At 41.0% G+C, this 14375-nt stretch overlaps 2 protein-coding genes across 3 annotated transcripts in view; one reads left to right on the top strand and one right to left on the bottom strand.

Annotated features, from left to right (window-relative positions):
• Positions 1 to 1400: 1400 nt before the first annotated feature.
• On the bottom strand, positions 1401 to 10437 carry LOC308111750 (putative gluconokinase). 2 transcript variants are annotated; one of them, XM_080466762.1, is made up of 6 exons: positions 10346 to 10437; positions 9276 to 9339; positions 7678 to 7708; positions 7410 to 7496; positions 4027 to 4070; positions 1401 to 2946 (listed from the first exon to the last, which is right to left on the bottom strand). In XM_080466762.1, the coding sequence occupies exons 2-6, from the start codon at positions 9311 to 9313 to the stop codon at positions 2574 to 2576; spliced, it is 573 nt and encodes a 190-aa protein (XP_080322888.1). In that variant the 5' UTR covers positions 9314 to 9339; positions 10346 to 10437; the 3' UTR covers positions 1401 to 2573. The 2 variants fall into 2 exon arrangements, with proteins under 2 accessions (XP_080322888.1, XP_080322889.1); XM_080466763.1 differs by having other exon boundaries at positions 9443 to 10412.
• Positions 10438 to 10901: 464 nt separating this feature from the next.
• frmd3 (FERM domain containing 3) overlaps positions 10902 to 14375 on the top strand; it is a gene marked incomplete at its 3' end in the record, with an annotated part of 61183 nt that continues 57709 nt past the window's right edge. Inside the window, exon 1 of the mRNA XM_080466548.1 lies at positions 10902 to 11301. Within this exon, the coding sequence (XP_080322674.1) occupies positions 11197 to 11301 (105 nt within the window). The 5' untranslated portion in view covers positions 10902 to 11196. The remainder of the gene's footprint in view (positions 11302 to 14375) is intronic.

The raw sequence follows: 14375 nt of genomic DNA, 5'->3' as shown, positions 1-14375 counted from the left end.
ATCTGTGCAACACATCATTTCTCAATATAGCTGTTAATAGCAGTTATGTCAGCATGAATTATGAGCTGCAAGAGAGTTCAGTTTAAGCATTTATAATGCCATTGGTTTTGTTTACAAAGTTGTCCACGATATCTAAATTTAAAAGCCTGAATGTATATAAAACCTACAATTACATTCACTGCAAAATTATGTAGTTATACAAATGACTTATCCTAAAAAATATTTCTCAAATTAGTTATTCTACCAAGCTTTTCTCCCCGATACTTATGTCTAACTTGTACTACTGTACAATGGCCACTAGGAGGCGGTTACGACGCACATCCTCAATGCTGGAAACAATTTTCATTCATTTAACTAAACTATGAATGAGTCAGAGCTTTAAACACCATTTGGTTTAATTTAATTTAATCAACATCTTCATTATTTTAGTGGAAACTATGAGTCTGATGCGGAACTTTTTGTGTTGGCAAATATGCGAGCTAATCTAATATAACTAGAAAGACAGTTAAAAGATAAGCACAAAGTAAAATGTTGATTTGACTGGTGTGTATGCGTGTATGTTTGTGTGTGTGTGTGTGTGAGAGAGAGAGAGAGAGAGAGAGAGAGAGAGAGAGAGAGAGAGAGAGAGAGAGAGAGAGAGAGAGAGAGAGAGAGAGAGAGAGAGAGAGAGAGAGACAGAGAGTGTAAATGAGGGTGTGAGGGCCACTCACTCTTTACCATCCCCGGTTCTGGCTCCTCACTCTCAGGGATTGACAGCTACCTGACACACAAGACACACACCATCAGATATGTGTGTATGTGATCCACTTGAAACCTGCGTGTTTGTCGCTGGCAGACTGAGAGCGTTTTAATCTCCAGCAGTGTCTGTGTGACTGGATGTGTGAGATACGAGAGTAGCCAAGGGGTGGGGGGTGGGGGTTTCTGGATTAGAAGCTCCAAAAATATTCTGGCGGAGTTTTGAAGATGAGTCACACCACAAAAACAGCTCGTCGGGACCGAGTGCTGATTGTGTGTGTGTGTGTGTGTGTGTGTGTGTGTGTGTGTGTGTGTGTTTGAGACAGATCTGTGAGCTGTGATGTCTGCAGATGCCAATCACTGACAAGTGGGGTCACAAGGCTTTGATGTCATCTGACATGTATGATAAGAGCTGTAAACTCTAATATCTGTTAATCATTTCATTTTTTATCGTGAAGACCGAGCAGTAATAATTAGTTACTGCTTCTGATATGTGCATTAAAAAATGTATGACAGATTGAATTAAACTGTTCCCGACTAAATAAATAACGTCACGCATATGCATCAAAACACAAATCATTTCAAACATGGTTCCATATTTCTTTCATTGGAGCACTCCATCCTGCAAACTATGTGCAGCAGCTACTGAATCAAATCACTCTTGAAAGCTTTCAAACTCAATTTATTTCTGGTTCAAATGGACATTTTGAAGAATTGGCCGCACAACTCAAGATCGAGTTCAAATGCGTGAATTAAAAAATAATTAAATCACAGAACAGTTAATAACGGAATTTGACAACTTTTCAAAACCATTTGCATTAAAAGAAAAAAAAAAAATCTAAATGCAAAATGTAGCAATTGGAATGACCCGGTTCACAGAGCTGTCATCCACACTTTAATTATTACATAGGCTAAAATAAGTATCTGGAATGACACAGCCTTTTCACAGTAGCAGCTGATATTAACCTATAATTATGCATTTCAAATGACCATTTAATAGCAGATCAATGCAATTTGATACAATCCTTGTATAAATATCAATCCTTCATTATTTTCACTTTCAATGAATACCAACCACTTCAGACGCTACTTCAGACAGACTGCAGAATTTACTGGCACGGCGTTTGGATAAACTGTGTTTTCGGATGTTTGCGGCTAAGTAGCTATTTTCAGAATCACATGCACACAGAGGATCAATCACACAGATTTGTTGCTTCACTCTCTGCTGAAGCACTAATGAGCACATCAAACTCAAACTCCCACTACTGCACAGCCCTCGCTTCGCTTTTGTTCCACAACGGAAACTGCGGTTCACTTCTAATCTTCACAATGACACAAGCATGAGGCAGATGAGGTGTTGACCTTGGACCGCGACAAGATGGAAGAGCTGCAGGAGCAATGGTGTCCTCTCCTCATCACGCTAAATAATAGTCGGAGTTAAAAGAAAGCACAGCTCAGGGTGATGTTGTCGTCATTAGTTTCAGCTATTGGACGGTAAACTTAAGGTCTGTGAAGGCTCAAGATGTTGGTCTAATAATGCTGCTACAAATCATGGTCAGTCGATCACAAACATGGTTAGAGCTCGTTCGGGACATTTGCATCAGACATCAAAAGCAATCTGTTGAATTTTCTCCAAAACATTAAGAGTAAAAACTGAATTCCTTTCTGCCAAGGTCTCATTGACGGAAAGACGTAAGCTGCAAGATGGACCCACCGCACCATTTTATAGTCCAAACTATCACAAGAATGGAGGAGTAATAATGCTGATTATTCATTCTTATTCGCCAGAAGTAGTGGAGCTGTACCCTGAATGGACTCCTCTTGGTTCGCTGGCGCAGTTATGACACCACTGTCGGCGGCATGCAGCTGATGAAGTGCTTTTCAACTTGGAGGACCATATCAGTGATGCTCCTGCTGATGTCCAGCGGCAGCACCTTCTCCTCATCCAAAGGAGGCTCTAAAACGTCAAACTGAGAGCGCAGGAGCTCCGCCCTCATGTAGTGTCGCCTCCGGGCCACCATCCTCTGATGAATGAGATCGTAGCTGCCGTGCAGGAAGAGAAAAACGACGTCTGGGAACCCGGGAGGAAGGAGCTCTTGGTCTGAGCCGGAGGAGGGTGTGAGAGCTCTGGAGCCACTGAGGAGGATCTGCCTGTAGTGACGCTTCAGAGCGGAGCACACCACGAGAGCATCGGCGCCCGAGCACCTTTCTCTGCGACGGAGGACAAAACACATGAGAACGAATGAGGATAATCCCGCCGCCTCCGGTGTTCACAATCCCTCGCTCGGAATGAGGTCGCCTCTATGGTAAAACACCAGGTTGCTGCGATCCAGTTCATCACAGTAATGCAGGTCAAGGGAGAATGTGGACGCATCAAGTAACGCTGTTAAGCTGCATTTCAACTTGAAACTCCAGTAAGTAGAAGCCATTGAAATGGTGGGAAAAATTCTATAAAAACGATATTAAAACAGCGTTAATGCTAACATTTGAGCCAGGTGTGGGCGTGCGGGCTTTATCACTTCCACTCTGAAAAGAGCTGTGATTTACGAGCCTTAAGGCAACTGGAAAGTGGCACAGGAGCGGAACTGTTTCCTCTAATGCATGAGTTAAAAAAAAAAAAGTTAAAATAGTGGGAATAAAAACCTCAAAATAAACATTTGTCGCAAACTGCAAAATAGAAGAAGAGACATCGGAGAAAGTGAGCGACACAAGGATTAGCAGAGAGAGAAGAAAAGCGTGACGGAGAGAGGAAGTTGTTGAGGACAAGATGTCTTTGATGGTGCCACAGTCGTTTTAGGAAAAAAAGGGGTGGCACACTTTTCCCCTCACCTCTTCCTCACTCTCACTTAATCTCGTCTTTACTCTCCCAAACTCCCTTCCCTCGCTCTCTGGTTTTCATCTCAATTTTCAAAACCGCCTTTGATATCTTTGATCGTTTGCGACAATTTCACGGCTGCGTATTCTCACCTCGCTGCTCCCTAAACCCATCATCTCCTCCTGCCTATCATTAAAAAATTACTTGGAATTTTCTGAAGGTGTGTGTGTGTGTGTGTGTGCGTGCGTGCGTGCGTGCGTGTGTGTGTGTTTGTGTGTTACTTCAGTTGTGGAGACATTACTCTGTTGATCCTGAGGCATAGGAGTAATGCCTTTTAAGGTCAAGAAGCCAATTGTGTTTTTGTGTGAAGCCTTATTTTATTTAACAGTAAGGGTCCAGGTACATCTGTAAACTGTAAATGAGAGCTCCACAGCTCCACGCGAGGGTCCTCATGTAAAACCTTGATTAACTCTCACCTCTGAATCACTTCATGGAGTTGGAGAAGCCAAGGAAGCCTGTCCTGAGGAGAGAAACAACACAGGAACTCAGTGTGTTTTGTTTGCATCTTTCACTCCTTAAACACGCCACATGACGGTTATTTGTGTTGACTATTTGAAAAAAACTGGTTTAAAATTAGATTTAATATCAATAAATGAAGCGGCTTCTAACCTTTTCAAGAAATCCTCAGGATGCAGTCTAGTGTTCTTGGGGTTAAAGATTTAACTGAACTGCACCGTCTCCAGCCTGCATCACCCACTGACCTTAACTGCACGTCACTCCCTATTGGCTCTTCTCTCGACTGCTTTACCCCCCCCCAACCGAAAAAAAAGGGCACAGGATGTGGGAGCTTTGCTTGAAAAATAATGCATATTAAAGTCTCCTTCAAAGGGTAAGTCGAACTCAAAGAAGTCAAATAAATCGTATTATATGCTTGGCTTAGGGGTTTGATGCGTTTTGAGGCTCCGCTTCACGTTTGGGTTCAGAAGTGTCGATATGCTGCAGTCGTACATGTGACCCCAATCACATGTGCTGTTACATCTTTAAAGATTTGAATATAATTCCAAAGGTAATTGTAGAAAAAATGGATTGTGATCATTTTGGCCGGTAATTAAAAAAAAATAAAAATACAAAAAACATCTGAATATTGAGATTAAATATCGTAAATTCTCAATATCTCTAAACTACAAATATAAAAAATAAAACAAAAAAGCCTTGTGATAATCCACTGTATGTGTAATAAATCTAAGCTATATTTAAGTTGCCCTGTTTGAATTAAATCCTACTTTTTGAGATACCAGCGCTCTCTGGGAGATTTATGGTTTTTGATTTGATTTGAAATTTGATAGAAAGTTGATTTGGGACATGTGGGCACTAATGAGATTATTAAAAACAATAACAACAAAAATAAATGAAAACACAAAACAAACATAACATGGCAAAGCAGAGTCAAAAATGAGTAATTAAATAATTATAATTCTTTTTAAATTACGTTTAAAAGCATCACAAAGTGATTTTGACATTTGATAAAATAGGCAAAGGAATCAGATCCTAAAGATATCTTAAATATGAAAAGTAAAAATAAAATATTTAGAATTATAGCTGTAGTGCAGTGTCAGTGTTACTTTTTTTTTTTTAGATGTGCCTTCAAAATTTAAATGAGCATGGATTCTTTGAAGACACGAAATTCTCAATATCAAAAATGGAGATATTTTCTATTATTTTTAGGCTGAATAATGTAGAGATGAAATGATTTTCACATGTATGCTTTGTGCTAGTCATTAAGTACTGTGGTAATGCAGTTTAGCTCTGTCACTTCAATTCCATGAGTTTCAGTTTTATTCAATTCGTTTAGCAACCGTTACAACCTGGTCATATTGTCTGCTTTACACACACACACACGCACGCACGCACGCACGCACGCACACACACACATCGTGAACAAACCCAATAACAACACAAATCTGAAGAAAAGCTCACAGCAACATGTTTGTCTGTTTGCAGGTTGCCTGAATTTGTTGAGGCACACTGGCTCACTCCCATAATGCAAAAGGCATCTCTGTTCAGTAAAGTCTGGTGTGTGTGTGTGTGTGTGTGTGTGTGTGTGTGTGTGTGTGTGTGTGTGTGTGTGTGTGTGTGTGTGTGTGTGTGTGTGTGTGTGTGTGTGTGTGTGTGTGTGTGTGTGTGTGTGTGTGTGTGTGTGTGTGTGTGTGTGTGTGTGTGTGTGTGTGTGTGTGTGTTAGACTTGCAGACTGACCAGAATGGACGCAGTCTATCGGTGTCAGCCATCACAACGTCACCACTGATTATTCTACAATCACCAACAGAATCAGTCTGATCTCGGCTACACACAGTTCAGAAACTGGAGTCATTTTTGTTTCCCCCAGAGGAATCGCAGTCTCTTATATCCCAGCTTCAGAGCGCTCTCATGTTCTGTTTGCTGACGTCAACCTCAGCCTGCCAGCTCCAACGCTGGCATGAGAAGATGCATTTCTGACACAGTCAGACGGTAATCCTGTGTTTACATTTCTACTTCACTTCATCAGGGGTTTGTTGTTTTTTGTTTTTTTCCCCTATCAAATTGTCAAATGTTGACTATTTTATAATATGCCAGAGTGTTGGGACAGAGCACGTCCCTGGGCGAGTCTCCTCGCTGTTCAAAGTAGACCTCTGAGTAGGAGGTTATCATCCGCCACCAAACACCGCCACCAGCACACTGCTGACAAACAAGGCAGGAGCTGCGCTGCCTGTGGGCTCATATGCTCCACCCTGGCACCCAGCCAGCCAGTTGTTTGGACATCTTCCTTCATTCTAAAAGTCCACACAGACAGGGAAAACATAAATATTGAACAAGCAGATAATAAATTACTCAACTGAAATCTAGGGTTGTGAGCCGCTATTGAAAAGCTCGGGTTGGTGTGTTCGGTCTGTTGCGTCCTCCAGCGACTTGTTGCCTTTCTATCTACGTGGAGACACACACTGGCATACACTCCTGAGCCCCGCAGCCTCGACCTGAACCGTCACAAATAATCACATCACATCCTCCAAATACACGATTTCTATTCTGAACTCACGCATTGAAATACTGGCTCACAATGTCAAGCGTGCTGGTGAAGGACATTTCAAGACTGAATGAATAGTCAGCATAAATAAACACGCTTGTTTTCTAATACAGATTTGAGGAGTGCAAAAAAATCTATCAAAGTCACACGTTCTCTCTCTTTCCAGCTTGAAAACCTATTAAACCCCACATGCTTATCACTAGATTGTTGTTAAATACAAATAATACTGCTGTCCTACAACGTGTTTGTGTGTAATACTTCCCCAAAAGTACCCGAAATAAGACTTACTAGATGTATTGGGCTTGTATTTGAGAATATACATCCTGTCACTCATATTACTTTCATGTGTAAAGTATGTATGCATTCAAAACATTCTTTAAATTAGTGTCACTGGCTTACAGAAAAAAAAGACTCTGTTGGTAGAGTGACTCAATACACTGCCTTATGGATCAAAGTGGTATTACAATAAATAAAGAGCAGGGTTTGGCTTATTCACTTCAATAGACTCTCTTCAGAAAAAGAAAATAGGAAAAAAGATGCCTATACATGTTTCATATTCTGGTAGTTGTCGATTGAAATAAAGATCAACACATATTTCCCCTTTTCGGACTGTAACACCAACTTTTGTTTCTATATCCTCTGTTTGGTTCTTGAGAATATTGTCATTGAATACTGGTCTCAACTCTGCACGTCATACTCGGCACTTTACAACATGGACAACACATCCATGGAACCAGAGCTGCTCCACCTGAAGATATGAAGACGTGAAGACACACAGAGGTACTAACAACTGGGCTGACCTGGTCTGTGAGCGGCTCGCCACGAGCCATCTTCTCAATGTTCTCCTGAGGGTGGAAGTCGTCCCCTTCATGCAGGGGCCAGCCCAGCTGGGGAGAACACACACAGACATGAGACATTCAGACACCATGGAGGTGTGTGTGTGTGTGTGTGTGTGTGTGTGTGTGTGTGTGTGTGTGTGTGTGTGTGTGTGTGTGTGTGTGTGTGTGTGTGTGTGTGTGTGTGTGTGTGTGTGTGTGTGTGTGTGTGTGTGTTAAGAGGGCTATTTACCTTTTCTGATAGAGATTTCCCTAAAGTGCTCCTGCACACAAATAGAAGACAGACAGACATAAATGATAAAGTATCATTATTTGACAAAAATATAAAACTGCTGTGAAAACAGTTGAACAATCATAAAAATGATCGATGTTTAACCCTTCAGTGAATTAACTGATTTAAACAATTCTGAAAATCATTTTGTGATTTTAAAAAGGCCAATTTGTACGGTGGCCTGGGAGTGCAAAACACTACAAACTTCAGAAAACACTACCAAATCAAAATAAAAACCCACCACGACAATATAGAGAAAACACTACCAAATTCAAAAAACACTACCAAATTCAAAAAACACTACCAAACAGAGAAAACACAACAGAAACGTTAGGTACCTGCTGATGGCAGGGTTGTCACTGATTGGCTAAAAACTAATCATTTAAATTCTTAATTGTAAATATAATTATATTATGACTCACTAGACTTGTGTTTTTAACATATCACTGTGTACTCGATCAAATATTTGTATTAATACTAACCATGACTCCACATTCCAAAAGCTATACTTAATCACACGAATGCTGTTGCGCTCCGCCATACTGCTTTGGTTATGGGGAATTTAAGGTTGTAGTTTGGCCTAATTTTCATAAATTCGCCCCAAAATACTTAAGCCTCACTTATTTCAACGTATAGCGCAATTATTTCATGCGTCACATGTTCAGTGGGTGTCGGCACAGTTTGGAAGAAGCGTGAAGAAATGAGAAAGCTACTAAATATGGGCTTTTTGTGTAAAATGACATTAAGTAAACGATTCAAGGCTCGTCCTGTAATGGACCGCTGCACTGTCTGTGGCGTATCCTGCCTTTAGCCTCATATGATCTGGTCTGGATAAAGCTGATATAGAAGATGGATAAACAAATGGATCTGAAGCCGCCGTCTTGGATTTCAGGAAATTGAAGCAGCGTTTTTTTTTGCTGCCCAGCAGGATTCAGGGGGTTACATTACATTCATTACACAACTGGGCCGCAGTCAGCTCACCGTCTCCCCCAGTGAAGATGTAACCGATACCAGGTTGTGTGATAGGACATTAAAGATTAATAAACTGAAAGCAGCCGAACTGTCATTAAATGTATCTGTCACCAGAGTCAGTGAGGAGCTTTGCAACGCATTTCAGTTCTTTCTTTTATTTCAGATTAATAATGAGGATATTTGCCATTTCAATGAATAAAATAAAAGTAATATACAGAGTAAATAACATGTTTGTGTTACTTTGTTGTAAAACATTGTTTTTAGATCTGTACGTTCTGTTTTATTCTTTTTTTGGGGGGCGTGGTGGTCTTATGCATGACATTTAGCAACATGAGAAGATGTCAAAACTTCAGCTCACAAGCCTGTGGTGTCCTCACTCAGCCCGTCAGAGTTCATTCAACCAATGAGTTCTCATGACATGTTGAAGAGTGCCATGGAACAACAGTAATCAAATAACAGATTTTGTTGGGAAAACAAATCCGAAGCAATTCAAGTAAACCTTTTTTTGTTTTCTTCTTGTGCATCAATCACTGCGTGTTAACGTGAAGCACTTCCTTGAATAAACATAATATGATAATCATACTTACTTTCCGGTGCCTGAGACTCCCATTATGATGTAGATCATCTCGCATATACATTTACACGCAAGCCCTGTGGAAAAATAAAGAAGGATAAATGTGTTTACAAAATATTGGGGCAGTGCAGTGGTTAGTGTCCATAGTGAGAATGTCACCGGTTCAGTCACTGGTTGGACCTTTCTGAGTGGAGTATGGATGTTCCTCTTCCCACAGTCCAAAAACACGTGAGGTGAATTTGTGTCTCTAAACTGCCCCGAGGTGTAAATGTGTGGTTGTCTGTCTTGGTGTTTGCTTTATGATGGACTGGCGGCCTGTCCAGGGTGTATCCTGCTCTCGCCTATAGTGAGCTGGGATTGGCTTCAGCTCCCCGCGACCATGCACAGGATGAAGTGGTACAGAAGATGGATGGATGCATGAAGAAAAAAAAAAAAAAAGGAAATCTGTGGAAGCTAGAATGTGAAGATGTTCTGTGGTCATATAGTTTTAAATGTTTACTTCAAAGTAAATATTCAGAATGTACTTAAAATATAAAAAGGTTTCATGTGAGCCCTAATAAATATTTTATTATAAGAGACAACAGAGAAGGTTGGAAGACCATTTTCTAATGGATTTACCAGTTCGTTGTAAAAAAAAATTAATAAATAAAAGGAAAACAAACATCTAAGTAATAAACTACTGGCACTACAAACTATACACAGCTCTTATGCAATATATGTATGGCAGTGGAAACAAATATTACAGTGTATCTGGTTATTTCTAAGATAAATTGTCCTCACTTTCCTTTAGTATAAATAACAGCACATGGCTGTCGAATATAATCAGTAGCTGTGTGGAGTAGGTATATCCACTGAGTCCTCTTACTTTAAATAGCGAGCTCATTACAGTTACTAAGTTGACTAATAAAAGTGCACCACTGGTTGATCGTGAAACACGGTGTACTAAATGAAGCGGAGCAGCTTCCGGGACGCGCACCACGCGAATGTTATCAGAGACTCGAGAACAGCTGCGACAAAACCAGGAGAATCCAACTGAACCCAGGACTGAAGCCGCGCTGCCGGTTCAGCCTCACTGTGACTCACATGTATGTTAGATAGGACGTCGTTTCCCTCTTCTAACACTTCTTGGACTGTTGTTTTCCCTCTATACGCGATGACGTAGGACAACGTCAGCCACGCGCACAATTAAAGGGGCCGAGTTCTGTAACAACTAAATTATACGATGCGACTCCACGACGCAAAATTATAAGTCATCTCAATACGACTGAGACTATGAAAAGCCAGTTATTTTATTTATTTATTTTATTTTGGGCTAAATATTGGGGAATTAATTTGCAAACTTCAGGCAAATCATTTTCACCAGTAACCTGGGAAAGACTACTCTTGGAGGGATCACAAATAATTCCATAACAATATAAACTCGTTGACAATAACATAAAATAAATCTGACAAAAATAGAATGCAGTAACTTAAAGTTATTACCAAAGGTGCAGACTATTTAAATAATTCACTTTTACCAATATTATCCAGGCTGTGAGTAATACAATTATTTGTGCTGAAACAATAAGAGAGAGAGAGAGAGAGAGAGAGAGAGAGAGAGAGAGAGAGAGAGAGAGAGAGAGAGAAGCCTTCCTCCTGTAGATCCATCAGTAGGCAGGAGACGGAAGCAAGCTCTCCTCTCTCCCGCTCTGTCGCATCCATCCATTCTCTCCTCCATCTATCCATCCGTCCACCTCTCCATTCACCCATTCATTGTCCTCCAAGGACGTCTCGAACGGTGACCAGGCCCCCCCACCCCCACCCCCCCGACTGAGCCACACGTACATGCATGCGGGCGTACGCGCGCGTCCTCCGTGCGTTTTGCATACGTTCTGCGCGTCTGCTCCGGCCGTGGAACCGCTGACATGAGGAGCTGAAACTGAACCGACAGGAGGATGAAAATGCTCCGGTTCCGCAGCCCCAGCATCCGCTCCTTGGACCAGGAGATCCTCTGCACGATCCGGTTACTGGACGACTCCGAGATCTCCTGCAGCATTCAGGTATAGAACCCCAGCCTTAATCCACTCAGATATTGGGATTCCTGCAAAAACCACATGGACGCAGGCGATACATTCACTTCCATTATTGTGAAGACATCATTATCCTCGATGATGAAGCTCTAACAACCCTGCATTGTTTGTTTTTTTTATGTTTTTTCCCTCATTCATGTCACACAGTCATTTCTATGCAGGAAGATCAATTCTAGTTTCCATGCTGCTGAGATTAAGAGGTCGCTGCTCATTTCCTTCATGTTGTTTTTTGGACTAAAGATGGAGAAAAAAATGGGAATTATCCAATAGTGATGTGCATGTTTCTGGTGAACATGGTGGGCTTAGCAAGGAGAGAAGTTATTGTGAAGTTTGATCAATGATGAGGCATTATGGGTGTGGTGGCTGTGATTTAATGGTGACAAGAACAATAATCTCAAGTTTATTGTTAGTCTCATTGATTGCAATACCTCATAAGACAATTGCGAGTGAATGATGAAGAGAGATGCAGATTTATGCTGGTCTGCTCTCTCTCTTGTTGCCTATTGAGACAATATTATGCAATGTATTGTTTCCACCCAGGAAATCAGGTCTGCTTTAAAGACAGGAGAAAAGTCAGTGCGGCGCAGTCAGCAAGGAAGTGATTTCAGTGTCAACCAAAGACTGGGGCCAATTGAAAATGAAGGATTTAATGATGGATTCAGATGGACTTTAAACTGTTCTTTTGAGCCAAAAACTCATCAAAATATTAATAATGAGTTTTTAACCGAATGCAAGAGCGGAAATAAAGCAAACTTGAGAGAGATCCTTATACGCGGCCATCTATAATGTCAAAACGACTGAAACACTCACATTGAAATGTGTTTATCAGTTATTGAGTCAATACAACACGCTGCAAAAAATTTCAGGTCATTACTTTTTCAATGAAGTTCCTGTTCATGAGGAGAGGTGTCCAGGAGCCTCTGTAAGTGAATATCATATTTCCCGTCATTATACGAGTAGACAGATGAAGGTGTGGCTACTGGATATGTTTCACGAGCCTTCTGTGTTGGTACAACTGCAGCTCTGTACTCGGACTGAAAGGTTTTCTAAGCGTTTTGCCTGGCTCATGTAGAGGACAACACAAACTTCAGATTGTAGTTTTCATGAAACTTGAAACCTGGGATTGTATGCAGTGACTTGATATACAAGTATCCTGATTAAATACAAGTAACTCATGCTGAAACCACCAGGAAAAACACAGAATCTATCTCCTTCCACTGATCTCTTTCTAGATTAGAGATGGAACCTCTTTATCAGATCCAAGAAAAGTAAAAGCTGGAATCTTTCAGTTTTCACTAAAAACTAGATCCTGTGTGGTTCCTCAGCTTCTCTTGCCCTGAGCTGCAGACTCCGCCAGGAAGGTAAAAGTAAAATATTGCAGATCTGCCAAAATTTTTCTTCATAAATATGGAGCGCATGTCTTAAAGAGGAATGGTGTCTATAATATGTGCAGTAATAAAGAACTATGGGTGGACAATAATATATTCTGTTATTAATTATCCAATAATGCACCAAATCTGTCAAAGCAGCAGCAGCAGCAGCAGCTTGTTGAGTTGAAGTGAGTTTAAAGCGAAAGGAGTGAACACAGCCCTGAGCAGCACCCCAGACTGCCTTCAGAGGAACTTTCCCAATGCATCAACGGTGCAGATTGACCCTGAAAAAAAAGAGACGGAAAACACTCTCTGCATGTCAAAGTAACAGTGTCATTGGTCTCCTGCATGTATCCAATCAATGATTTATTAAATGCCATCAGGTAGCAGAGCGAGTGGAGGAGAACCAGAGAAGAGGTCCTGTCTCTTCTTTTGTGTGTCGTGCTCATATGAATGCACACTTGTGCCTTTGTGTCTTTGAGAGCACAAAAGTGTGTTAAACCATGTGTACCCGTCAGGGAACATTAAGGTGTAGCTTTTTGCCAGCAGACGTTTGAACGCAGGAGTCCACGCTTTTGACCGTGTGTGCGTGCGTGTGTGTGTGTGTGTGTGTGTGTGTGTGTGTGTGTGTGTGTGTGTGTGTGTGTGTGTGTGTGTGTGTGTGTGTGTGTGTGTGTGTGTGTGAGCGATAAGGAAATGGACATTTATATTTCTAGCTGACTGCGTCTTCCAGGCTTTTCTTTAATGGCTTTGTGTTTTCCGGTGCTGAGCTGCTCCTTCCTACATATTTCATGACATCCTGTGCTCCTCATGCTACACTTGTGCGGCTCAACAACAGCACTTCTCCTCTTCCCAGTGTACACGGACTTCTATCTCTCACTTTTTTTTCACTCTGCATTGCCATGGTCTTTCGTACTTTTTTTTTTTGTCTGCTCTGTTTTGTCATTGTGCTGAATATATAGGTCAGGATAAGCTGCCGACGACGTCGCTCAACTCTACACATAAAATCATAGGAATTAGAATGTTCTGCGAGCACAAGTCACAACTGAATTGTTTGTGTAATGCAAGTTTTTGATGCCCTTATTTGTTTTAACTTTCCCCTGAGGCGTCTGCTCTCGAGTCTGCATAAAACTGGGTGTATTAGCCAGCTATCCTCGGGGTGCAACGTTTTGCGCTGCGTGAATTATCTTGATGACTGTGAGAGATCTTCAAGTGTGACTATTTTCTAAGAAAAGAAAATACTGTGTTTTTTCGGCGTGAAATAGAGAGTTTTTCAGCATTTATTATCGCTGCACATTTAGAAATATGACAGTTGTGTCTGCACAGTACGTTTTGTCATCAGTGTGATTCAGACGGCTTTACATAAGACAGTAAATGTAAAGGAGACGTTGGATGATATATAAAGAAATATTTTAATTGGATAGTCAAAGGAAATTAGATGAAATTAAGTTAGACGCAATCATCTGGACGGTGAATATTATGTGTGCTGTTTCTTTTTAGTTCAAGCTATGAAAGAGTGGATCCAGATTTCATTCATTAAGAGGCTGTGTGAACAGAAATCTACAGTAAAACTATTCTCACAATTTATTTCAAGAGAGTACATTCATTTTTGTGCTCTCAACATGACAGATGGATTTATTCCAATAGATACAGAGTTTACACATGAAGTCTGTT

This window comes from Lipophrys pholis (genome assembly GCF_963383615.2).
Source record: "Lipophrys pholis genome assembly, chromosome: 7".
Classification (NCBI taxonomy): Eukaryota; Metazoa; Chordata; class Actinopteri; order Blenniiformes; family Blenniidae; genus Lipophrys; species Lipophrys pholis.
Note: the sequence above shows the minus strand (reverse complement) of the source record. Positions and strands in the feature narration are given on the sequence as shown.

What these genes read in the sequence shown, in the direction of transcription:
- LOC308111750 (XM_080466762.1), bottom strand. Translation starts at nt 9,313, where the DNA reads ATGATCTACATCATAATGGGAGTCTCAGGCACCGGAAA. An exon ending in GGAGTCTCAGGCACCGGAAA is followed by an intron (nt 7,709 to 9,275) that starts GTAAGTATGATT and finishes ATTTGTGTGCAG; the next exon opens with GAGCACTTTAGGGAAATCTC. An exon ending in CTCCATGAAGTGATTCAGAG is followed by an intron (nt 2,947 to 4,026) that starts GTGAGAGTTAAT and finishes CCTCCGTCGCAG; the next exon opens with AGAAAGGTGCTCGGGCGCCG.